Raw genomic sequence first — 26,084 nt, 5'->3', positions numbered from 1 at the left:
TATCTTGGCTCCCAGTTTAGTGTTTTGTTTGTTTCCTTATGGATGCCTTTTGTTTTTACAAGTAGATTATAGTACACTACTTGAGATGTGTGGATTGAAATAGTGGTTCTCAACTTCCCTTTCTTTCTCAGGCTTCCTAAGGGGTAGATGGCACAGTTTTCTGTAGCTGTGGTGCATAATTAAGGTGATCATCCCAAGTATGTAGAGACCCCTTCAGGTGGTGCTGTTTGTCTCCCCTCTCTTCCCAGTGTATCATATAGTGCAGCTTATTTCCTGTAATACTTACCTCTGGGCTGTCAGGAAGTATTTGTTGATTGAATTGGACCCATGGCAAGTGCGATACCATGACAAGAATAGAGGCTTCAAGAGGTTTTGTCTCCCCTCCTCTCTTTCACCTCTTATTTGAGTAATTATAGGTAAATCAACCTCTTGTAGTCTTTTGTTTTCTCATGGAAAACAAAGACTATTATATCAAGAATTTGATATTAAATGAAAAAAATCTGTATAGTTGTTGTTATGACATCAAATAAAACTATCAAATTAAGTACACTTCTGTGTTGGTGCCAGTTATTTAGATTTGTCTTTCTTACTTTTTAAATTTTAAATTTATCTTTCAGTAAAATATTGGTACCACATCTTGGCAAGATGAAAAGTTGGCAACCTTACATTTATTCCTTTAATTTGAAGGAAATTTTATTTATCTGTTAAGTCTAGAAGTTGGAATATTCTTTATGCCTTAAAACCTGTGGCAGCCCAGTCTGGGGACAGATTTCTATGTATTTATTTGTTAGACTAAGCTTGTTAATGTTCCTTTTCAGTAAAGTTCCAGTACAGTTTCTGTCTTTACTGATATTTTTTCTGCTTTAACTATCACTTTCTGATAGAAGTGTATTTCTCATTGGAGTTGACATTTCCTCAAGTGGTCAGTTTTTACTAGAGATGATTTTTGAGATGTGGTATTAGGAGCATTCAGAGTCTTGCATGTTACTTGTTCTTGGTGGATTATTCCTTTTATTGTTATATAATGTCTCTCAGCCCTTCCATCATACTTCCTTTTCCTCCAATCTGATAATATTTGACTTTTAATATGTGTGATGAACCATTTGAATAAGCAGGTTTATTTCTACTGTCTGAATTTTATATTTTCTGAACCTTTTATTTCACTGCCTTTTTTCCTTTGTTAGATTGCTAGTTTCCTGCATTTCTTTCTTTTTTCCCTCTGCTTTTGACTAGAAACCATAGATTGCTATTTCTGTTCTTTTAGTGGCTGCTATTAAGCTTTTCAGTCACAACATTTATAACAAAACCATGAGTCTAACTCCAGCTTCCAGGATGAACCCAGTCTCTCACTGGGGAGCACTTTGAGCATTATTTCCCATCTGTGGAGATATTTATCTTTTATTTGATCTCAGCTATGTCTTTTGATTTTCTCTTTTTTACAGGTGTCTTTCATGGCTGTATATTAAGAGTGGGAGAGGTTTTCCAGAGAGAGCAAAGTACACCAACTCTATTGCAACGATTCTTCTAGCCCACTGATACGCATACCTGCCCATAATATTCAGTCAGTGTTTGTTAATTGTTACATATCTTATACATTTCTTCTTTCTGTTTTAGTTTTACTCACTTTACTCTTTTCAGCTTTATATGGAAAGGAAAGTAGAGGGAACAGTCCCACCCAAATCTGTGGAAGACCTTTTCATTGACTTCCCACGTCAGACTTGATGGAGTATTCAGTGCTAAGAAAGGAGGTGTCAAGAATGTAGTTAGTCTGGGACAAGCAGCTTTCGAGTCCTACTGTGTATTGGTAGTATTTATTAATAGTAATCTCATTGTTAGGCTGGTTCCATTTTGTTATATTTGTTAACTCTTCAGCTCTGTCTTTCACTACAGATGCCAGTTACTTCTGTGGGAACCAGGAGAGCTGTGCTATATGTAGCTGTGTTGTTGCTATGATAATGGTGACTGAATGTGGGAAGCATTCCTCTTCTGCCTAGTGTTTGGTAGGACAGTCTGAGATGGTGCTAATTACAGGCGTGCCAGGCTGGAGGTGAGGCTAGTGTTTGGCTCTGCCTCGCTTTCTGCTCCATCATCTTCCTTTTTCAGGAGGTTGAAGTTAGTTATGAAGAAAGAATTAAACCAGTGAACTTGTTAGTTCTTGATGCTGCAGTATTGAGAATATTGCATCTGTGACTAGGAAGTGAGCTTTGAGTTTTGTTTTTTTTTTTTTAATGGGAAAGAAACTAGCAGTCTGGGAGTGATAATTAAGGATTGGCAGTTCGATAGACTGATGTCCTTCATGGTCATTCTCAGGATTAGCTCTCTACCTTTAGTTATCCACACATTGTCTAAAAACACCACATTTGTGTGTGTATGGGTGTTTGGCTTTTGTTTTTTAAGTGGTTGGAGGTTGAGATGGGATGAGAGCCCTCTCTATCTTTGATGTCAGTCTGTAAATCAGAGACTGCCTGTTGTGTCTGCTAATATTGTGTTGAATATTTATTGTTAGATGAGGAATTGGAAACTTTTATTGGTAGATCTCTGAAGGCCAAATGGGGGTGGGGAGGCAAGCCTTTGCTGTGTTGCCAGAGAGGAAAGATTTGTGTTCATTAGTGCTCCGTAGTGATAAAAGGAATCTGGTAGGGCTCTTAAATTTGACTGTGGTGGCTTGTAGTTTTGACCTTTTTTTAAAAAAAATAATTTCAGTTTGTATCTTCGAATTTCTAGTTCAGAAAACCTTCCTTCAGGTTTTCTGAGATAGAGACCTGGTGTTAAGAACCCTAGTAGGTGCAGATTTCAAAGAAGCCATTAGATACAACTTTCAGACCCCCTCTGGGTATACTGATGATAACGCTTCAGGTAATAAGCAAGGTTGTTGTGTAAAGCCCACTTGGTTAGTCTGGCTTCATGGGAATAAAGATGCCCAGCAAGGTTTACTTACACTGTAGAAGGAAAATAATGAAATCTATTGCTGTCTCCTAAAAGTAGATTAGTTTGAATCAAAACTAAATATCTTTAATTTTTTCTACTTAGAGAAATAGAAATGCTGTTGCCATGTTACTTGGATTTAAAAAACTGTCTGCTGTGATATATGTTGATGTAATTTTACGTAGAGTAAGATTGTTTATGCTGTTTCTCTTTTTAATCCTTGAAGTTGCTTAAACAGTAAGGAAATTGGAAAATCATTTTTGTTTAGATAAAGAAAAAAGGAAAGGCATTTTGTCACTACTGAGCTGTAGGCTTTCGTGGGGGTAGAGATGAATAACACGTGGTCTCTGTTTCTGGGAGTTTAGATATTAAATCGGTGTCCTCTGGTTCCCTAAAACCTTACTAGAAAGAATGGCCTGTTTGTGTTCCATGTTTAGTGTTTCCCAAATAGTGCTCACTTCAGTTTGGAAAACACAGGATTAAGCATAGTTAATCAGGTTTCTTTGTTTTAGGACTTACCAGAGTCTAATAGAGGTATGTGGATTGTGAATTTCTAAGAAGGGACTTTCCTAAGCAACATTTCCAAAACTTGAAATAGTAGGGTCCTACATGGACTATTAATCTTGGGACTATTTTAAGAAATGCTTACATGTATTTGTGATATCTTAGAGTAGTGATTTCCAAACTTATTTTATCATCAGCATCACTTTGGGTTTCTTAGACCTTTTTTTTTTTTCAATTTTGAGTTGATAGAATGTTTATGTGATTTAAATTTAACCAAGTGTACATTGGCACTCAGTGAAAAACTTCCCTTCCTGCTCCGTTTCCTAGCTGCCTACTTCCTTTCCTCATAGATGACTAAGATGTTATTCCTTCCAGAGATATTTTATGAATGTGTCATAATTTATTTAGCTAGAACATAAATTACTGAGTCTTGTATTTGGAGATTTCTGACTGAGTAAGTTTGGGTGGGGTCTGGTACTATGTCTTTTAAAATGTTCCTTAGAGATTGGATGATTAGCCAGGTTTAGATGCTATTATTTTAGATGGTACACATTACTTTTGCATGTGACATATTTTCCAATTCTTAAAACAACTCTGAAGCAGCTATGGTAGGCACCATTTCTGGCAGAGGTGGAAACATGAGAGCAGATTTTAAAATGACCTGCTCAAGGTCATGCTCCTCTTTTAATAGTGAAGCAGAGACTCAAAAAAAGCAGGGCTTTTTTTGGTATCTAGGTAGGACTTGGGTTGGCACTGATTTTGCCTTTTCATGGCTACAATGCAGATGTTTGGCTAAACAACCCTCCTTCCCCCCAAAAAAAACCCCAAACAAATAAAAAAATAATATGAGTATTTATATCCAATTCTTATGTTGGCACAGCATTAAAATGTTAAAATATTTTACTGCATTACTTGCCAAAAGATAGCTAGGAATTAGACTTTCACTCATTTGGTTTTAAGGCGCTTAACCAGTTAGACTCAGGTTACAGTTTCAGGCACTTACATTCAGGTGAGTTGCACACAGACTTTTATCTGTACTTTTACTTCCTGATGGCTCACCTTCTCTCTTCCCTTTGTTTCCAGCTTCTTTTTGGCCTTTCAGTACATTCCTTTATACCAACCAGAATTACACTGTGGAGGAGGGTAAGATGGAGGGAGAAAGAAGACTGTTCGCTAAGTGGAGGGATTAGGAGAAGATCCCTGGCTTACAGTACCAAGTGGTTTTCCTGTCTGGTAAACTCTTTCTGGGGATGATTCTCAAAGAAAAGAGTTTAGACAGATTCTTCAGAGTATTGTAAGACCATGTGAATTAGGGCAGAGCCTCCATAGGTTTATTTTGTAGGACAGTATTCCTTAGTGTGTTTTAAAAAACCTAGTCTCGTACTATTGTTCTCATAGCAGAAAAGCTAAAATCTTTAAAGAACGACTATGAAAAGAATTTAAAAAGCTATGAATTCAGCATTTTGAGGCACCGTAGGACTTAGCGCAGGGATATGAACGTCTACTCATTTGTTCAGCCACCCATCCATCAGCGCACAGAAGGGTTTTACTATGTATTGGGTGCTGGGGGTTTAGAAATTAGTGAAAACATGGTTCTTGCCTTTGTAGAGTTTCAGGCTTGGAGAAGGAAATGGCAGTCCACTCCAGTATTCTTGCCTGGAGAGTTCCATGGACAGAGGAGCCTGGCGAGCTATAGTCCATGGGGTCGCAAAGAGTCGGACATGACTGAGTGACTAACACACAGGCTATTCAGTTCAGTCACTCAGTTGTGTCCGACTCTGCAACCCCACGGACTGCAGCACACCAGGCTTCCCTGTCCATTACCAACTACTGGAGCTGACTCAAACTCATGTCCATGGAGTTGGTGATGGCATCCAACCGTCTCATCCTCTGTCGTCCCCTTCTCCTCCCGCCTTCAGTCTTTTCCCAGCATCAGGGTCTTTTCAGGAAAGTCAGCTCTTCGCATCAGGTGGCCAAAGTATCGGAGTTTCAGCTTCAACATCAGTCCTTCCAATGAGTATTCAGGACTGATGTCCTTTAGGATGGACTGGTTGGCTCTCCTTGCAGTCCAGGGGACTCTCAAGAGTCTTCTCCAACACCACAGTTCAAAAGCATCAATTCTTCGGCGCTCAGCTTTCTTTGTAGTCCAACTCTCCCATCCATGCATGACTAGGGGAAAAACCATGGCCTTGACTAGACGGACCTTTGTCTGCATAGTAATGTTTCTGATTTTTAATATGCTGTCTAGGTTGGTCATAACTTTTCTTCCAAGGAGCAGGTGTCTTTTAATTTCATGGCTGCAGTCACCATCTGCAGTGATTCTGAAGCCCAAAAAAATAAAGTCTGTCACTGTTTCTATTTGCCTATCTATTTGCCATGAAATTATGGGACCAGATGCCATGATCTTAGTTTTCGGAATATTGAGTTTTACGCCAACTTTTTCACCTCTTTCACTTTTATCAAGAGGCTCTTCTTCACTTTCTGCCATAAGGGTGGTGTCATCTGCATATCTGAGGTAATTGATATTTCTTCCGGCAGTCTTGATTCCAGCTTGTGCTTCATCCATTCCGGCATTTTTCATGGTGTATTCGGCATATAACACATAAGCTGGGAAAGAGACAGATATTTCACCAAACAAGTAGTTATACGGTATAAGTACAGTGGAGGAAGTATGCCCCAGGGGGGTCAGAAGAAGACCTAGTATAGCCTGGAGTGAAAGATTAGTTAAGATTTTCCCACAGGTTCTTTCAGCCAAAACTTGAGGGATTAGTATCTATAGATGTGTAGAGGGCAGTGGAGTATAGTTTATTCTAGGCTGAAGAAATGGGTGTGTACAAAAAAATAAAGTAAGGAGCTCCTTGGTGGTTTAGTGGTTGGGATTCTGTGCTTCTGCTGTTGTGGCCTGGGTTCTACTTCTGGTTGGGGAGCTCTCATAAGCTATACAGTGTGCCAAAAGGAAAGAGAAAAATAGAGTAGTTTGTGAATATAATCTAGTTAAGAACTTGGGAGAGCATAGTGATATCTGGAGTATGCAGTAGTGATATCTGGAGTATGCAGTGCTCTGGAAGTGTTAGGAGATGAGACTGGAAGTAGTAGGGGAGAGAAGAGAAGGAATCTCTTACTGTTGTGAAATAAAAGCCCAGGCACAGGATACAAAGAGTTACAGTGTGCCTACAGATTTCTGGTTCCAGGAATTCCCAGACTTAGTTGTCATTCCCTGGTTCTTCGGGTTCCTACCAGATCTCCAGATTCAAATTGGGCCTTGTTTAATTTGGCAACCGGTTCAAGCTAGAAGTTGGCTGATTGGAAGCAGCAGTCTATAGAGCAAGCTATCCAAGGATGAAAAGTATATTTCAGTGATAATGATAATGGCTGCCATTTATTGAGCATTTAAGTGCTTGGCTCTTTCCAGGGTACATTGCAAAATTACCTTTAATCCTTATAGCAGCACTACCAAACAAGTGGTTGATCTTCATTTAACAGAGCAAGAAACCTTCCATGCTCTGGGAGGTTAAAGTGAACTTGCCCAAGGTTGCAGAACCAGTTAATGGAAGAGATGGAATTGAACCCAGGTTGGTTTGTCTGACAGCCCCTTCTTTCCCTACCACCATGCTGCCCCTCAGGACTGCAGGATGGCTCCTGGAGCAGACGGAATGGCAGCTCAAGAATGTCCAGTGACCGTTTCAGAGGCAGTAAAACTACTATTTCATCTTCGATGTTAAAAGGGCAAACAAGAATCCATCCCATTATCTGTCATTTAAAGAAGCTTTCCTGAGTCTAATGGCATCAGGATCCTTGGTCAGGAACCTAACCTCCTTATAGTCTTGTTTTGTGGAAAAATCAGATTTAATCATAGGTATATAGCTCTATTTAAAGAACTGAGTACCTTGCCGAACAGTAGTATTTATATTACAAAGTGCATTAGTTTCTCATGAGACGTTTGATTTGCATGTGGAGTTAAAATGGGGTTTGTAACAGTTCGAATACATTATATGCATTTGGCAGGTACTTTATTGAATGATGTTGTAGTTATTCAGAATGTGGATATGGCCTAAGAGTGAAGAAAAACCAAGACTTTTCTCTTAAAATTTTGGCTGGATGCTACATTTTTGAAACAGAAGGACTGAAGAAGTCTTCTTACTCTGTTAGCATGCAAGTTAACACAAGTTTGACTCTTGTATGTATGTGTAGTCTTACTGTTAAGAAATTGAAATTAGGTGAGACAAAGACACAGGAAATTATAAAGAAGGATTAATGTGTAAAGGCCAAATCTTTATCTTTTCCTACCAAATTTCTTGTCCATTTGGCATGTGTATTTCCCTTTTCCTGTTTTGAATGGAGCTGAAAATAACATGGATGGTTTTGCTTTAAAGGAAAATGACTCACTTTCTTGTGCTAGTTTCTCAGAGATGTGTTTATCTTTCGAATGGCACAGTATTTTGGGATTTTGGTCTCCTTTTCGTTTTATAGGAATTTCTAACTAGAATATTTTCTTATGTTAAGGGAAGAAATTATTTGTAAGTATAATGTATTTTTCTTTGTTGTAGTTGCAGAGTATGTCTATAACGTGGAATTTTCTCATCTTAGTTGTATAGAAATGTTTGAGCTGTTTCACCTGAAAACCATTTTAGGAGTAAGAATTAAATTTCCCACTTAAAATTTATATCATTTTCTGTATTTATCTGGAAACTTTTTTTTTGGTCTTGAATGTATCTTGAGGCTGAATGTCTTGTGTTTATTTATTTAAGGTAAAATGAACACATTATATAAACAGACATTCGTTTTGTCCATAAGCACAAAGTGTATAGAAATCCTAACTATAACTGGTTACACAGGAAGCTGACAGATGGGTTTTTTCCTCCTATAAAAGCCATCATTTGGGTGATTTGGAGTCTTTTAAAAGTCAGGGGACTTCCCTGGTGGTCTAGCGGCTAAGACTGCTCCCAGTGCAGGGTGCCTGGGTTCAATCCCTGGTCAGGGAACTAGATCCCGTGTGCCACAACTAAGACCCGGTGCAACCAAATTAAAAAAAAAAAAAAAAGTGTTTGCTACCTGGCACCATTTTCTTTGGTAGGCAAAAAAGAGAAAAGTCAACTCAAATCTAAAGAAAAAGTGGCTAAGATTTATGTCTAAGCAAAGATATATTATGGATCAAAGTACAAGCTGAGATTTGCATTATAAAACTGAACAGATTACTCTTCACAAGGAAATACCCTCTTTTAGAGGGTGGGAGGAATAATCTGTATCAGTAGTCTCAAATGCAAATGCCTCCAGGTGCTAGGCAGGTAAGGGTACCTCTTGTCACCACTAGTCAATAGAAGCTTGGTTGTTAGATCTCATTTTTCAAAAGAAGCTAGAAATCTGAGTATCTGAAATTTTCCAGTTTTACATGTTGGCCAAGTTCTTTAACAGTCTTTTAAAAATTTAAAAGGCCATGTGATTCAATATCTTGTGTACACCTGTAGGCTGGCAGTTTGTGACTTAGACTTAAAGACTTCCCCTCCCCACCCCTTTTACTGATTGACTGTAGCTTTTGCATGTAAATCTTAGAAGTTCTTTCTGATCCTTGCCTCTACTGCCTCACCTTCCCCTACTGAAATAAACGTTTAGTGCTCATGAGAAATTTAATGCTATCAGGGAGGCAGGGTTACATTTTTCATATGCTTTATGTTGCATTACCATGTCATTTTACATCTAGAGAATCATGCATGGATACATTTATTCTGAGTGCAAAATAGACGAGTGGATTTTTAAAAATTAGTTGATTAACTAATTTTTGTCTCTGTTGGGTCTTTGTTGCTGCACGGGCTTTTCTCTAGTTGCAGTGTGCGGGCTTCTCATTATATTAGCTTCTCTTGTGGAGCACGGGCTCTAGGGTGCCGGCTTCAGTAGTTGTGGCTCGCGGGCTTAATTGCTCTGCAGCATGTGGGATATTCCCAGATCAGGGATGGAACCCGTGTCCCCCGCGTTGGCAAGTGGGTTCTTTACCATTGAGCCACTGGGAAGCCCCTGGATTTTAGTTTTAACAGTATTAAGAGTTCATAAATAGTGTTTCAGACCCTCCATTGTAACCAGCCTTTTAGAAACCATCACTTGTTGAGTTTTGGTGTAGTGATTTTTTTCTTCTCTGTATGTATTGTCTAAATACCTGTACTGCTTCTCTCATTATCCACCCCCCCCACCCCCAATTCCTGAGAAATTCTGAAGCTAGGAATGCATGATCAGGGTTAAATTCAGATATAAGCAGTACAGAATGAATTTTTTAAAACTGTATCTGAAAATTGAATGTCTTGAAGTCATATTTCAGACATACAGTAAGAGAGTCTTTCATAATCACAGGGAATTGTGTTGAAGGGAATCACCCCTAAAGTGCTGGTGCTTCTTGTTTGGGCCAAAGCAACCCTAATTCCGCTAAGCTCTTCTCAGGCTCACAGGTCAAGGTAGCTCCTAATATTTTAAGTCACAGCACAGTGGGCAGGTAGGCTGAAAGACTTCATCTCCTTCACCCATAAACAAATCCACAGTGCAGCAGGAGGAGGAGACTCAGTTATCCCTTCCGTCTTGACACCCAAAACTACCTCAAGGGGCTCCCCTTGAGCAGGTGGCCTGCTCCAGGGCTGTGTGCAGAGGGACCTGGGGTTGGGATACCCACTGTGCAGGATTGAAGAAGCTAACTCCAGGCTTTCAGTTTGCTGGTGGGGGTGGGAATGTACTTACTAAATGCTGGCACAAGTAAATGACCGTCTCAGAATGCTCTCTGCACCTTTGCCGAAAGTACATTCTTTTCTCCCAGGTACAGTCCTGCTGCCAGGCAGCACCACCATGTAATAGCTTGAATTTATTGTTATTGTTGATAATGTGAACAGTTGGCATGCAAGGAAGCATTTCAGAGGTGGCAGTTTGTATGGTGCGGTGCAACAGTGGTATAAAAGAACTGTGTTGTGGGGGGACTCCCGATACTCAGGAAGGTGTGTGATGATACAGTGCAGAGACCATATTCCGTGGTCAGAGGAGGGTTTGACTCTTCTCTCTGCCATCAATCTGGTAACATAGCCATTGCTCCAAAAGAAAAAAAGAAAAAAGTGCGCTTTGATTGCTTCTTGAATTTTAAGCTTTAGAGAGTTTGCTTTTGGAGAAATGCTAGAAATATTCCTACAGTATTTCTTTTTCTACAAAAAGATAATCTGGGTGCATTTAAGTTTTGGCAGTACCTGCCTTCTCTGATGTGGATGACAGGTGTTCTTTAAGACATTTTCTGTAGGAATCTTATGATTTAGTGTTACAAGTAGCCTTTCACTGATTCACTGTTGTTTCTTCATATGGATTATTAAGCCCTATATTCCAAAATAAAATTATGTGGATAGGTAAAAGTTTTATTTCCATGAATGGATATCTAGAGAGTGGTGTGAGGTCACTTTAAAGGTAGTTTGCTAATATGATTATTGGGTAACTGGTGAATTATCAGATGTTTTCACTGTGTCACCTGGTCTGTTAATGAGTTAATATGGGCAACTGTCCTAAAAAGATCTGTATATTCACACTTTTCTTGCTTGTTCTAAACTTCAATTTGAGGTGGAAGACCTGAGGAGTAGTTTAGTTTAAGATCAGGAATCTTTTCTGCTCCTGAAATGTATTATAACAAGTATTATTGTACATTTTTCACTGTTGGAAAGAAATGGAAGAGTGGGGAAATACTTGGTAAGTTTTATCTCTTCTTTGCTCTAAGTCTGAAGCCAGTTTAGATCGAAACACAAATGACTGTAGAATGTCAAGTAGACCATTAAAGGGTCCTGTATGAGGGAGAAGCTGTAGGTTTATGTAGGAAGAAAATTAGAGCTACCAGAAAAATTCATGGAGAGGAGTTAGTGTTTGAGCTGGGCCTGAAGAAATAAGAACAAGACTAGAGGAAATGTATGGGTGGCAGAAGAATTACGCCACTTTCTACCACTAAAGTGAGTACTGATAAACGTGAAACATGGATAGGTATCCCTGGTCTTACAGTTCCAGGTAAAGGAAAAAACATCATCTTGTAGAAGGTGGACTGAGGGAAATACATGCTGGAGAATTGGAGCCTTTTAGGGGTCTAGACGCACCTAAATTTTTTACATTTAGAAATGTAACTAGGAATCTAGCAGGTTTCATTTGTTTTGGGGATGTGCTTATTGAACAGGTGGCAGGGGATTCAGTATTAGGGCAGAGAATTATAAAACTGAAGACCCTGCATTAAGTGCTGCTGTCAGTTGCGGGTCATAGAAATTATAATGTTAAATTTGGGGGAGATGAGATTGAACTTGTAGGGAATTTCAAGGGCAGCTATGAAATACATTACCTTCTAGCAGGTACTGTTATACTTATTTCTCTTTTAATACTGGTTTGCTGTTACCTTACCTTGGTGCTTGAAAAATTTCCAGCCTGTGGATCTGTAAATCTGTCTATAAATCTGAAGGAATAGAATAGATTATTGAATCGGAATACACAATAAATCTTTGGTGTCGGAGTACTAAGGATTGTCAGAAACATACTGCTAACCTATCCATTGTGTGTTATAGCCACCTCACAAAGACTTTCCTGCTTGTCTCCAAATGAGATTAAATGCTGAGTTATGAGGTTATTTTGTAATGTAATGCTGTGTTCTTGTTTCCCATCACAATCACATGTAAAGATTTATTCTGAAATGGAATTTGGTGAGCTCTAAGGTGGGCTTCCCTGGTGGCTTAGCAGTAAAGAATCTGCCTGCAGTGCAGGAAATGTGGTTTTGATCCCTGGATTCAGAAGATTCCTTGGAGAAGGAAATGGCAACCTGCTCTAGTATTCTTGACTGGGAAATCCCATGGACAGGGGAACCTGGTGGGCTACAGTCCATGGGGTCGCAAGAGTGTACTCGACTTAGCAACTACACTACCACCACCAGGGTGGCTTATTTTTTCTTTTAAAAACAGAAAACTTGTGTTAATATTACAATGGGAAGAAATACAGAAATGCAAAGAAATAGAGGAAACAATAGAATGGGAAAGACTAGAGATCTCTTCAAGAAAATTATAGAGATAGCAAGGGAACATTTCATGCAAAGATGGGCTCAGTGAATGACAGAAATGGTATGGACCTAACAGAAGCAGAAGATATTAAGCAGAGGTGGCAAGAATACACAGAAGAACTGTACAAAAAAGATCTTCCCAACCCAGATAATCACAATGGTGTGATCACTCACCTAGAGCCAGACATCCTGGAATGTGAAGTCAAGTGGGCCCTAGGAAGCATCACTATAAACAAAGCTAGTGGAGGTGATGGAATTCCAGTTGAGCTATTCCAAATCCTGAAAGATGATGGTGTGAAAGTGCTGCTCTCAATATGCCAGCAAATTTGGAAAACTCAGCAGTGGCCACAGGACTGGAAAAGGTCAGTTTTCATTCCAATCCCAAAGAAAGGCAATGCCAAAGAATGCTCAAACTACTGCACAATTGCACTCATCTCACACGCTAGTAAAGTAATGCTCAAAATTCTCTAAGCCAGGCTTCAGCAATATGTGAACTGTGAACTTCCAGATGTTCAAGCTTGGTTTTCGAAAAGGCAGAGGAACCAGAGATCAAAATTGCCAACATCTGCTGGATCATCGGAAAAGCAAGAGAGTTCCAGAAAAACATTTATTTCTACTTTATTGACTATGCCAAAGCCTGTGACTGTGTGGATCACAATAAACTGTGGACAATTCTGAAAGAGATGGGAATACCAGACCACCTGACCTACCTCTTGAGAAACCTGTATGCAGGTCAGGAAGCAACAGAACTGGACATGGAACAACAGACTGGTTCCAAATAGGAAAAGGAGTCCGTCAAGGCTGTATATTGTCACCCTGCTTATTTAACTTATATGCAGAGTACATCATGAGAAATGCTGGGCTGGGTGAAGCACAAGCTGGAATCAAGATTGTCAGGAGAAATATCAATAACCTCAGATGCATGCAGATGACATCACCCTTATGGCAGAAAGTGAAGAACTAAAGAGCCTCTTGATGAAAGTGAAAGAGGAGAGTGAAAAAGTTGGCTTAAAGCTCAACATTCAGAAAACTAAGATTATGGTATCTGGTCCCATCACTTCATGGCAAATAGATGGGGAAACAGTGGAAACAGTGTCAGACTTTATTTTTGGGGCCTCCAAAATCACTGCAGATGGTGACTGCAGCCATGAAATTAAAAGACGCTTACTCCTTGGAAGGAAAGTTATGACCAACCTAGACAGCATATTCAAAAGCAGAGGCATTACTTTGCCAACAAAGGTCCATCCAGTCAAAGCTATGGTTTTTCCAATGGTTATGTATGGATGTGAGAGTTGGACTTTAAACAAAGCTGAGCGCCGAAAAATTGATGCTTTTGAACTGTGGTGTTGGAGAAGACTCTTGAGAGTCCCTTGGACTGCAAGGAGATCCAACCAGTCCACCCTAAAGGAGATCAATCCTGGGTGTTCATTGGAAGGACTGATGTTGAAGCTGAAACTCCAATACTTTGGCCACCTGATGAAAAGAGCTGAATCATTTGAAAAGACCCTGATGCTGGGAAAGATTGAGGGCAGGAGGAGAATGGGAGGACAGAGGATGAGATGGTTGGACGGCATCACTGACTCAATGGACATGAGTTTGGGTAGGCCCCGGGAGTTGGTGATGGACGGGAAGGCCTGGCGTGCTGCAGTTCATGGGGTCACAGAGTCAGACACGACTGAGCGACTGAACTGAACTGAACTAAACAGTTAATAACTTTAAGCATTGTAAGCTTTTGGAGGAGGATCCTTTAATATAGGTGAATGCCTGATAATTTTGGGGAAACATGCAGTAACTTAGTAAATTTAAATGAATGTGATCAGTAGCCTGCAGTGATTCTGAGTTTTGCATGTCTGCCCAGGATTCTATAATGTTAAGGGGAACAAAGTAGCCTTTATTTTGTAGTTAGTACTTTGTTTTTGTTTTTTTGCTTTGAAGATTTCTTTGTTACTGTTATCTGGGATCCATGTAGAAAAAGGTGTATGGGGCCAATTTAGTTATAATAACTATCTTGAAATTTGGAAAAATGGCATATATTTTCTATAAATTTGGGGGATTGAATTAAGAAATTAAACAAATTTGATATTTAGAAAAGCATTCTTAAGTATCTATTTAAAATAAATTTGTGTATGAGAGTTTCAGATGGGTAAGATGAAATTGAATATGACAGTAAATGCTGTTTCAATATAAACATTAACATAAATATCTTCCACTGATATATTTGCATTTCATACATTCTTAACAGTTTCAAGACTAAAAAGAACTAGAGAGGACTGATTAGTCTTGCTTCACATAGATGAGACAGAAAACTTAATGGGCTAGTAGTGGTAGATGAGCTGGGAGTAAAGCCTGGATTTCTTGTCATGCAGTGGGTATCATTTCCAGTACGAATGGGTGTACATTTCAGATACAGTTAGGAGTCCACCATGATTTTTAATAATAGAAAGTTTTATGTCTGTAACAATTTCTTCTATCCCCTTCCTAACGTGAAATTTGCTTTTGAGTTCTTGAATTGTTATTTTATTTCTCTTTATTTCTAGCATTTTGATATCCTCAAACCCTACTTTAGTTTTATAGATACTACCTGCAGTGGTATTTGGAGCCATGAAAGCATCATTTAATTCTTAATCTCAGTTGTCCAGTTTTGAGAACACTTTGACAAATTTTATTCTCCCCTCACTCCCTTATGCTTTGTGAAAACTCTGGAGCCAGTGTTGGGCTAAGAAAAAAGGAATGGAAATGAGGGGTTTAGTTGAATGCTGGTGAACAAGTATCTTTTGACAGTGTCACTATTATGGCTTTTGGGAAGTAAAGCCTTCCTTGGCCTTATCTCACAGTCTTTCTACTCTGTTGTCTGGTAAAGAGTTTTATACGTGGCTCAGAGTAAATGTGAGCTGAGGAGAGTGAGAACTCATGCCTCCCTGCCAGGTCTTCTCAAGGCTGTGGTTATTGCCCAGAACAGGGCCTCCCAGTTTATTTTCTTCTCCCCATTTTCTAGTCAGCCTTCTTCCAGAGCTCCTGAGTTCCACAGTGCATTACTCTTCCGGTGTTTTCTCTTGTCTTGGAGCAGAGATATGTGCATTGTAAATGAGCAGACTGAGATATGGTAAAAAAGCTTGACTTCAAAGGACTGAAGAAAACATTTTTTGTTAATGAAAGACTAGAAAAACAAAAATTATTTTATTGAGAGCCAAATCAGAGATGATCAGATGCTGTTTTGGAGTGAAAATTAAGTATGACATCATTCGAAAGTTACTTTTGCTTGAAAGTGTTAGTCGCCCTGCTGCTGCTGCTGCGTCACTTCAGTCGTGTCCGACTCTGTGCGACCCCATAGACGGCAACCCACCAGGCTCCCCCGTCCCTGGGATTCTCCAGGCAAGAATACTGGAGTGGGTTGCCATTTCCTTCTCCAGTGCGTGAAAGTGAAAAGTGAAAGTGAAGTCGCTCAGTCGTGTCCGACTCTTAGCGACCCCATGGACTGCAGCCTTCCAGGCTCCTCGGTCGATGAGATTTTCCACGCAAGAGTACTGGAGTGGGGTGCTCAGTCGTGTCCAACTCTTTGCTACCCCATGGGCTATAGCCCACCACGTTCCTCTGTCCATGGAACAGAGGATGGCAAGAATATTGGAGTGGTTGTCATTTCCTTCTCCAGGGGATCTTTCCAACCCAGGAACTGAACCATCATCTCATGTCTTCTGTATTGGCAGGCGAGTTCCCAGGTGCTGCCTGGGAAGCCCTGTTTTTGCATAGGAATATGATTTAGTGTTGGACATTTGCTTATACTTAGAGGAGGGCATGGCAGCCCACTCCAGTATTCTTGCCTGGAGAATCCTATGGACATAGGAGCCTGGGGGCTCCAGTCCATAGGGTTGCAAAGAGTCGGACATGACTGAAGCGGCTTAGCATAGCACCATTTGCTTATACACATTTTAGTGTTTCAAAGATGCTCCTTGTAAAGAACAGAGGATAGAAGTTTACCAGATAAAGTTGAAGGACAGTTGGTACCTAGTAGAATCTCTTATTGGAATAATTAGCTTATTTGCCCATATGTTGTATGATTTGTGGTAGCTTTTAAATCCTAAACTAGCTTTCAGTATGTTTAATTTTGAGTATGTATACCACTTTGATCTGTTGTTAGTACGAATGACTGAAATTTGATTTTATGTATTTTTGTCACTCTTTACAAAGCAAACTTCATGAAATTTCCTGTTGATTTATTGTTCTGTTTTTTCCCCTGTTTTCTAAAATTCTCAGGTTATTTTTAAAAGAATTTCTGAAAATTATTTTTCAGTTATTAATAATAATAAAACAAATACTGTTTTCAAAGATCAGGCATTTGTTTAGGTAATAGAACTGAACTCTTAAAATCTCTACATTTGATTACATCTTTATATTATAAAATGTCTTCCTTAGGTTGACAGAAGTACCTAATTTAAATGAATATTACAGTTCTTTATATTAATTTAAGAGTTTCTTTGAGAGAAACAGCAAAATGGTGATAAATAACATGAGTTAATGTCTTTGTTAGATAGCCCTTTGAGATTTTTCTAAGCATATTCAATAACTCTTAAAAATGTCAGGTGTTACCCTTGTTTTACAGATGTGGTCACTAAGGTTTTGCTTTTTATTTTTGCAATTCCACCAGAATACCAACCTGGGCACCAAGGTTTTAATTTGTACAATCGTGTGTCACACGGCCCTTCTTTCAGAACTTTTGAGACTATTCTCACCTTAAAGTCAGTTTGGCTTTTGGATTGTTTCTGCCTTGTTATCTTAAATTCTTTAACAGTTACGTACTTTCCAAATAGTTTCATTTTGTGGCATACCTGTACCTTCAAGAATCTCTTTCAGCGTATGTAGTACAGTGTTTGAAAAATTGGCTTTGCATTGAGCATTGATCCAATTGCCAGTTCTACTGCTGGTTTGTTAAAATCTGGAAGCCTGTTTCCTCTTCTGTAAAATAAGATGATGATTGAAGTTACAAATGAGGTGGTGAGGTAAAGCAACTGCAGGGTTGACTTATGACCTTTTTAGAGACAGAACTTAAAGATAATATACAAATCATTTTGCCTTAGTAAATTTTTTGTGGTTGTGCAATGGTAAAGAATCCATTTGCCAATGCAGGGGATGCAGAGACGTGGGTTCAGTTCCTGGGGCAGCAAGATCCCCTGGAGAAGGAAATGGCAACCCACTCCAGTATTCTTGCCTGGGAAATCCCATGGACAGAGGATCCTGGCGGGCTGTGGTCTATGGGGTCACAAAAGAGTCGGACATGACTGAACGCACACACATACTGTTAGAGATCTCCAGATGAGAGCTCTTTTGTTTACAAAGGCTCTGTATGTGTTGTTTATTCATGCTTTGTTTTGTTTTTAAAGGTTACGAGAAGTTTCAGAGAAACTGAACAAATACAATTTAAACAGGTAAGAGTTTTAAAATATTTTACATTTCCTGAGGAGAATAGCTTTTTTTAAAAGACAAAAATTAGGAAAACGTACTCATGTTTAGGTAGCAGCTATTAAGAATATTTTAATCTAGCTCTCAGCTTTTTATGAGTGAGTTCATTTGAATTATAGTTTGTGTTCATACTAATTTTTAAAAACTCTGCCATACCAAAGAGCTATAAGATAATGTATTTCAATTATTGCTTTAAAATATATAAATATTAGTTTTTTAAAAATGAGTTTTGCCAGCAGTTCTTCTGTTAATTGAAATTGAAAAAACCCTCAAGGGTGTATTTGCCATTTAAAAAATAATTTTCTTATTTATTTTGTTGGGTCTTTTCATTGTAATGATAGGGTGTTATTATTTTCATTTTATATATATATATACACACACGTATATATATGTTCGTTATATATACAGACACACTCACACATACATATGATGTGTGAGTATATGTGTATACCATGTAATAAAAGTTTCTAGTAAATACAATGACTTTGGAGGAAAAAATAATAACTTTGCTTGCATATTTTTCTTTATTCCTCAGCCATCCCCCTTTGAATGTATTGGAGCAGGCTACTATTAAACAGTGTGTGGTGGGACCAAATCACGCTGCCTTCCTTCTTGAGGTAAATTGTTTGTTTACTCTTAAGGTAGGGAAGTGAAAATGAGTGTTAAAATACAACTGTGCATCGTCATGTGTCTTCCTTTTGGAAGAAATGAAGAAAAGAGCAGTTTCTTACGATAATTATTTCAGAGCTCACCCAGTTCCGTTTTCTTATTGTATAAATTCTCTGGCCCAGAGAAAGTGTAAATGATTTACTAGAGCTTGAAACTAGTTAGTAAGAGAATGAAGTTCCTGATATCCAGTTATTTTCTTACTCTGAATTCTGTTAGATTGAGATATTTTACATTATCTTCACTGGTTTCATGGTAACGCATATAAAATATACTTCCCTGGCTTCATTATGAGTGCCTTCTGGAAGGGAGCTTATTTTTTGGCTTTTTGAATTGACAGTGATAGGTACGTAATCTGTTTGTTGAATAAACTCAAGTTTTAATGCACATTTTTACTTGGGAAAGTTCTATTTTCTTTGCTTCTAGGATGGTAGAGTTTGCAGGATTGGTTTTTCAGTACAGCCAGACCGATTGGAATTGGGTAAACCTGACAATAATGATGGGTAAGTCATTATGTCCTTTATATTTAATTAATAATTTAATTCTTAAAGGTATAATATTCCATCTGTGTTTTGGTTTGGGGAACCGTCAAGTTAAAAAGCATTATAGAAAACCAGGTGCTTAAAATAGAATGCAGTGGTTACTTTATAGTTTGATTTTAATTTTTATGCAAACAGTGATTTATAGCTAAAATATTCACATTAACAGTAGCAGAGGAATCAATGATCACTTAACCAGAATAGGTTACCAGAAGTATGATATGTATTTGGTAGGTTCCAAGTCAGATCTGCTCTTTGAGTGAACTGCCTTTTCAGATCATTTTTTTTCCCCCTTAATATTCCCAAATCAGGTAACTCAATTTGAAATTTTTGAAGTCTTTAAAGTTTTGGTCTTTATAAAGTATGACATGTAAAAAACATTGCTAGATAATGCATGATGACTTTCAGTTGACTGCTTCTGAAGAAAGTATGATTACTTTTAAAAATCTGAGGAACAGTTTGTTTGCAGCTAAACCATGAAAAAGGTTCAGACAGGAGCTGGATTGTTACCAGGTTACAAGTTGTTAGATTTGCTCTTTGTTCTGAAGTGTCCATCTCAATGAGAGTTATCAGAATTGTTAAGCTGATATTTTATGTAGTGAAGCCTGGAATTCCTAGGCATTTGGGGACTTTTCCGTGATTTTTCTACCTCTTGTTTTTTTCCCAGGTCAAAGTTGAATAGCAGCTCTGGGGCAGGGAGGACATCGAGACCTGGTAGGACAAACGACTCCCCGTGGTTTCTCTCAGGTTCTGAGACTCTGGGCAGGCTGGCTGGCAACACCCTGGGGTAAGTTGTGGCCTGATGATGCATCCACTGGTCTGTGAGTGCTGTCACTGCGAGTGGTCATCTCAGTGTTACCTAGTGACGAAGCCAGGGAACTCTGGGCAGGGTGTCCTGTTGCTTAGAATGAGCCACCATGACTTAAAAAAGCCTACATAGGCTAATTACTGTTAGCCTAGATTTTTCATCTTTTAAAAATGTATAGTGGCTATATGCATTTATGTCATTCATCTATGTTATTTTTTAAATTTCAGTTATATTATCTTTGGTCTTATTTTTGATTAATTCTTAGGTAAAAAAAATTCTAACATTTCTTTCTAGTAGCCAAATCTGGTAGTTCTTTCTGAGTAAATTTAGTGAGGCTTCAAACTATTACGTAACTAAATTTTACTGCCTTTAATGAAATCTTTTTTACTTTAAAGAAATTATTGTGGTATACTTGACATATAACAGTTGCAAGTGCACAACATAACAGTTCAATATTTGTGTATACATGTATACAAATGTTTATGGCCCTTGAACAATGTGGAATTTAGGGCACATTTTTGATCCTGTACAGTCAAAAACCCACTTGTAACTTCTGACTCCTTCAAAACTTAACAGCAAATAGTCTCTTGTTGACTGGCAGCCTTAGGATTAGCATAAACAGTTCATTAATACGTATTTTGTGTGTTATATGTTTTATATTCCGTATTCTTATAATAATGTAAGATAGGAAAAAATAAAACATTGAGAAGAAAATACATTTACAGTACTGTTCTTATCAATACTGTAAATTTGTACCATCTATTTGCAAAATGAATTGTCTGTCATTACCTATGTCAGTATTTTGCTATATGATACAAAACTCTAGATGGTATACGTATTACTTACACTAGACATCAAAAATGAAAAGATAATGTGAAAGGGAGATTCATATTTATTGTATTTATAGATACAGTGATTGATGCATTGATAGTGAAGAAGCAGCAATATGATTACTTCATGGTAGCCTAACTTAAACACTAATGAATGAATGGTTATAAAAACTTTATGGCATGTAGTATTACAGTCATATTTATCATATGATATTAGAAACGTTGTTCATTTAAAAGAAACTACTTACCTGTGATGATAGAAACACAGTTTCTCCAATTAAGAGAAAGAGAAGCATACTGTATGGTAATGTAATTCTACGAAAGCAAAGTTGTAACACAGTAAGAAAACTGTCATTGAGCAGCCAACAGTAAGAAAACTAACAGTATTAGTTTTATATTAAATATCATTCACCTTATGCCTATGTAAGCATAGGCTATTATCTACAAATATTTTATGCATTCATGACATAACTTTTTCTTAATATTTTTGGAGTTTTTCTAGGCTTCATGGTTCATCTGAGTTTTTAAAATTCCTGTTAGTCCCCCCCCCCAAAAAAATTCCAGTATATTTATTGAAAAAAAATTATTATATAAGGGAAGCCACACAGTTAAAGTCTCTGCTGTTCAAGGGTCAACTGTAATGTGAAATGAAACAGTCAGTTAACACCCATCACCAAATCTGGTTACAGATTTTTTTCTTGTGATGAGGACTTTAGAGATCTCCTCTCTTATCAGCTTTCAAATGTACAGTACCTTGCTGTACATTTTATCTCTGTGACATTTATTTTATAACAAAGTTTGTACCTTATTTTTACTTTTAAAATTATTTGTAAAATTTTTACTTTTTACACTAGATACTCTTAAGTCCATATTCTCTAAAGCTGGTATGCCGTTGAACTAAAAGAATCATATACAGATTCCAAGCCAGATGGTTTTATTCATTTTATACCTTGATTTATGAATAGCTAGATCTTCTGAAATTACCCATTTAGTGGTTAGATAATGCCAAAGCAATGATGTTAGCATATGTATTCAAAAGCTAAGCAGAGAAATAGAAGCAATTTAAACTGTTTCAAAATATAATTAAGGAGAGGAAGATGGTTTTAAACATTTTGACTCTCTTGGTAAAGTTAGATTTAAAAGTTGAGATCCCATTTTATCTGATAAACTTGCAAATGTTTGATTTTATTTAAGAAAGCATGCTCTTACATATCATACTACATCAAACTTTACCTGTTTAAAGATTAAAATTTAGTTCTTTTTTTAGTTGAGGGGTTGTCACATTATAGCCTACAGGCTAAATCTGTCCTGACTGCCTCCTATTTTCATTGAGACAACTATACTTGATACTTTCTCTGTGGTTGCTTTTGTGCTAAAATGGCAGAGATGAGTTGTCATGACAAAAGACTGGTGAGCCTGCAAAACCTAAATAAATGGTTTACTTTTCTACACTTTACAGTTTGCTGATCCCTGCTTTAGTTTATTCATTTACATAGGGGCATTTGTTCCTAATGCTGTGCTCTTTATTTCTAAATTTAACTTTTCATTTGAAAATTATTTGACTTTTAAAAATTGCAAAATTTCACCCAGCTTCCCCAAATGTTAACATTTTACATAATCATAGTACAGTTATCAACACCAGGAAATTAACAGTGATCAGTGCTTAATCTGTAGAGTTTATTCGGATTTCATCACCTGTCCCACGAGTACCATTTCTCTGCTCTAGGATTCAGTCCAGGACCCTGTGTTGCCATTTGTTGTCATGTTTCTGTAGTTTCCTCCAATCTGGGACAGTTTCTCAATCTTTCCAGATCTAGATGAGTTTGAAAACTGGTTATTTTGTAGAATGTTTGATTTTGTCTCTTATTTCCTCATGATTAAACCCAGGTGATGCATTTTTTTTTTAAGTCTTTATATTTTAAGAGCAGTTTTCGAGTTCATAGCAAAAATGAGAAGGTACTGACTGTACAGGGATTTTCATATTCCCCCTGACCACATGTATAACCTCCCTTGTTATCAGTACTCCCCACCAGAGTGGTCCATTTGTTACACTTGATGAACCTACACCCGCACATCATCATCCACAGACCATAGTTTACATGAGAGTTCACTCTGGGTGTTGGACCTTCTCTGGGTTTGGATAAGTTTATAATGACATGCATCTTTGATTATAGCATCATTTAGAGTAGTTTCACTGTCCTAAGAATCCACTGATCTTTTTTACCATCTCCATAGTTTTGTCTTTTCTAGAATGTCATATAGTTGCAATCATTCAATATTTAGCCTTTCCAGATTGGCTTCTTTCACTTAGAGTAGTATGCATTTAAGGTTCCTCCATGTCTTTTCATGGCTTGATAGCTCGTTTCTTTTTAGTGCTGAATAGTATTTCATTCGGAGAATGCAATGGCACCCCACTCCAGTACTCTTGCCTGGAGAATCCCATGGATGGAGGAGCCTGGAGGGCTGCAGTCCATGGGGTGGCGGGGGGTCGGACATGACTGAGCGACTTCACTTTCACTTTTCACTTTGACGCACTGGAGAAGGAAATGGCAACCCACTCCAGTGTTCTTGCCTGGAGAATCCCAGGGACGGGGGAGCCTGATGGGCTGCCGTCTATGGGGTCGCAAAGAGTCAGACACGACTGAAGTGACTTAGCAGCAGCAGCAGTATTTCATTGTATAGATGTACCACAGTTGATTTACATATTCAGCTACTAAAGGACATCTTGGTTGCTTCCAAACTTTGGCAGTTATGAGTAAAGCTGTGTGCTGATTTTTGTGTGGATGTAGGTTTTCTGCTCCTTTGGATTAAATGCCAAGGAGCACAACTGCTGAATTTTGTGTTCTAGATTTTGGTCATTCTAATAGGCATGTAGTGGTGGCTTGTTTTTTTTTAAAATTCACATTTGCTTGATGATATATGAAGCACCTTTTCGTATGCTTATTTGCCCAATGTAGCTCTTCTCTGGTGAGGTTTCTTTTAAGGTCTTTGGCTCATTTTTCCATCAGATTGTTGATATATTTTGGATAACCATTTTTTAATCAGATAATGTCTTTTGCAGTTATTTTGTCCCAGTCTGTAAGTTGTCTTTCATTATCTTGACAAGCATCATTTACAGAGCCAAAGTTTTTGACTTTAATGAAGGCTAGCTTATCAGTTATTTATTTCATTGTGCCTTTGGTGTCATAGCTAAAAAGTCATTGCCAAATCCAAGATTGTCTAGATTTCTTTTCTGCTATCTTCTTGGAGTTTTATAGTTTTGCATTTTACATTTAAGTCTGTGATCTGTTTTAATTTTTGTGAAGGTCTGTGTCTTTTTTCCATGTGGATGTCCAGTTATTCTAGCAATGATTGAATCATTTGCAATGATTGAATTGCTTCTTTGTATTGCCTTTGCTCCTTTGTCAAATATCAGTATTTATGTATTTATAGGGGTCTGTTTCTGGGCTCTTTATTCCGTACAATTGATCTATTTGTTTTTTCTCCAGTAGCACACTGTCTTGATTACTGTTGCTTTATAGTCAGTCTTTGAAAGTTGGTCAGGGTCCAGTCAGTCAAAAGAACTTTGTTCTTCTGTATTGTGCTGGCTCTTTAGATCTTTTGCCTTTCCCTATACATTTTAGAATCAGTTTGTTGATACAAAAAACATGGTGGGATTTTGATTGGGATTACAGATGATGCATTTTTGGCAAGAATACCACAGAAGTGATGATGTGACCTCATTGCATCATATGTGGAGGCACATGATATTGACCTGTCTCATTACTGTGATGGTTATCCCTGACCACTTAGTTAAAGTGATGTTTGCCAAGCTTCTCAAGTATAAAGTTACTATTAATATTTCCCCTTTTAAAGTTACTATTAATAGTGCCGCCTTTGTAATGTATTTTGTGGGGAGATGGGCTTCCCTGGTGGCTCAGCTGGATGCTTCCTGACTATGTAAATAGTCCATTTTCTATCATATTTTTGCTCATTAACTTTAGCATCCATTGATAATTTCTTCCTTCATTACTGTGGTGTTGGCCAAGTAGTGCTTTTTAAAATATGTTTTTATTATTTCTTTTACACTCATTAATTGAAATTTGACTGTAAGGAAGAACTTTTCCTCCTCCCCCATTTCTTTCTTATTTATTCTATTTTATTCTGTTACTGCTGAGTTATTTATGTTATTATGGTCTCATGGATATTTGTTTTATTTTATGGTTTATAATCCATTGCTGTTTCTGTTGCTTAAATTATCCTATTTAAATCCTCTTCTCTTTATAAATAAAGCTTGGATATAACCAGTTATAATAGACTACATGACAAGATGACTGGAAGAGAGTAGTGGAATTTTATGTCTTTGGTAATAAAATACACAACAAAGATGATAATAAAGGAGTACATTTGAGCTTGAATAAAAACCTTAGTAGAGCTGCTCCAAAAGAAGGTTAAGGCTAATTTTAAGACTTTGGAAAGCGGGGAGAATCATTAGTTTTTGTGTTCCTCTTACTTATGCTTGATTGTATTCCTTTTTTGAATCATGTTTTTATAAACCTGCCCCACCCCAACAGACTCTGTGTTTTCGCATTGGGTTCATGATCGCAATTCTGAAAAACGTCACAGTGTTCCCCCTGACTAAGCCATATGTTTACCTTTATTTGGTCTTGCAGATGTCCACAAAATGTAAGCACTTAAAGGCTGATTGTTTCTCTTGGCCTGTATGAAAATTTTTCTCAGTTTGTTGATGGAGAAATTGTAACCAGTATTCTCTAAATTAAGAAATTTTAAAGTCAAAAATGTTATCTGTCATAATAAATTTTCTTTCTCTGAGTTGTGTTGTTCCCCCCTCCTCACATTCCTATGTTGATTATAGTAAACTTTAAAGAAGCTTGCTATTTATTAGAGAACCTAAGACATACAGGTGCAGTCATATCTGAAAGACTGTCCCCACAGACCTTGGTCCCCAGCCTCTTCCTTCAGAGTCCTGGCTTGTTCCCTTTGGGTTCATAGAGGAGTTGTGAATCAGGTGGTCTCTGAGAACTGCATTTGAAAGATTTTGGCATAATTAATACTGTTTTTCTTTGCTGTCAGTGTGGGTAATTGAGAATTGATCATGTATTATGACTGAGCATTCTTAGGAATAAATAACAGTCAATGTTTCTAGGACTTTTAATGTTTTTCCCTTGGGGCTTTTGCTAATTGGCAGTGTGCTAAGGCTTTCTAGCTGCGTTTTTTTTCTCTTTCATAATTACTCAAATTTATCCTGGGAGATATTTTTAAAATCTCCAGGATATTTTTGTTAAGCGCATTTCAGTTGGGCAAGAACACCAACTTTGAAGGGG

At 37.8% G+C, this 26,084-nt stretch overlaps 1 protein-coding gene across 13 annotated transcripts in view; it reads left to right on the top strand.

Moving 5' to 3' along the window:
• UBR5 (ubiquitin protein ligase E3 component n-recognin 5) overlaps positions 1-26,084 on the top strand; it is a 137,696-nt gene that overhangs the window by 27,099 nt on the left and 84,513 nt on the right. For all 13 annotated transcript variants that reach the window (XM_086336221.1, XM_086336216.1, XM_086336214.1 and 10 more), the window contains exons 2-5: positions 17,839-17,883; positions 18,453-18,534; positions 19,010-19,086; positions 19,790-19,909. In XM_086336221.1, coding sequence (XP_086192347.1) covers positions 17,839-17,883; positions 18,453-18,534; positions 19,010-19,086; positions 19,790-19,909 — 324 coding nt within the window. The remainder of the gene's footprint in view (positions 1-17,838; positions 17,884-18,452; positions 18,535-19,009; positions 19,087-19,789; positions 19,910-26,084) is intronic.

The sequence above is a fragment of the Bos grunniens genome, chromosome 14 (assembly GCF_055505025.1).
Source record: "Bos grunniens cultivar Pamir isolate PY7600 chromosome 14, Bosgru_T2T1.0, whole genome shotgun sequence".
In the NCBI taxonomy this organism is placed as follows: domain Eukaryota; kingdom Metazoa; phylum Chordata; class Mammalia; order Artiodactyla; family Bovidae; genus Bos; species Bos grunniens.
This window is presented reverse-complemented; position numbering and strand designations above follow the sequence as displayed.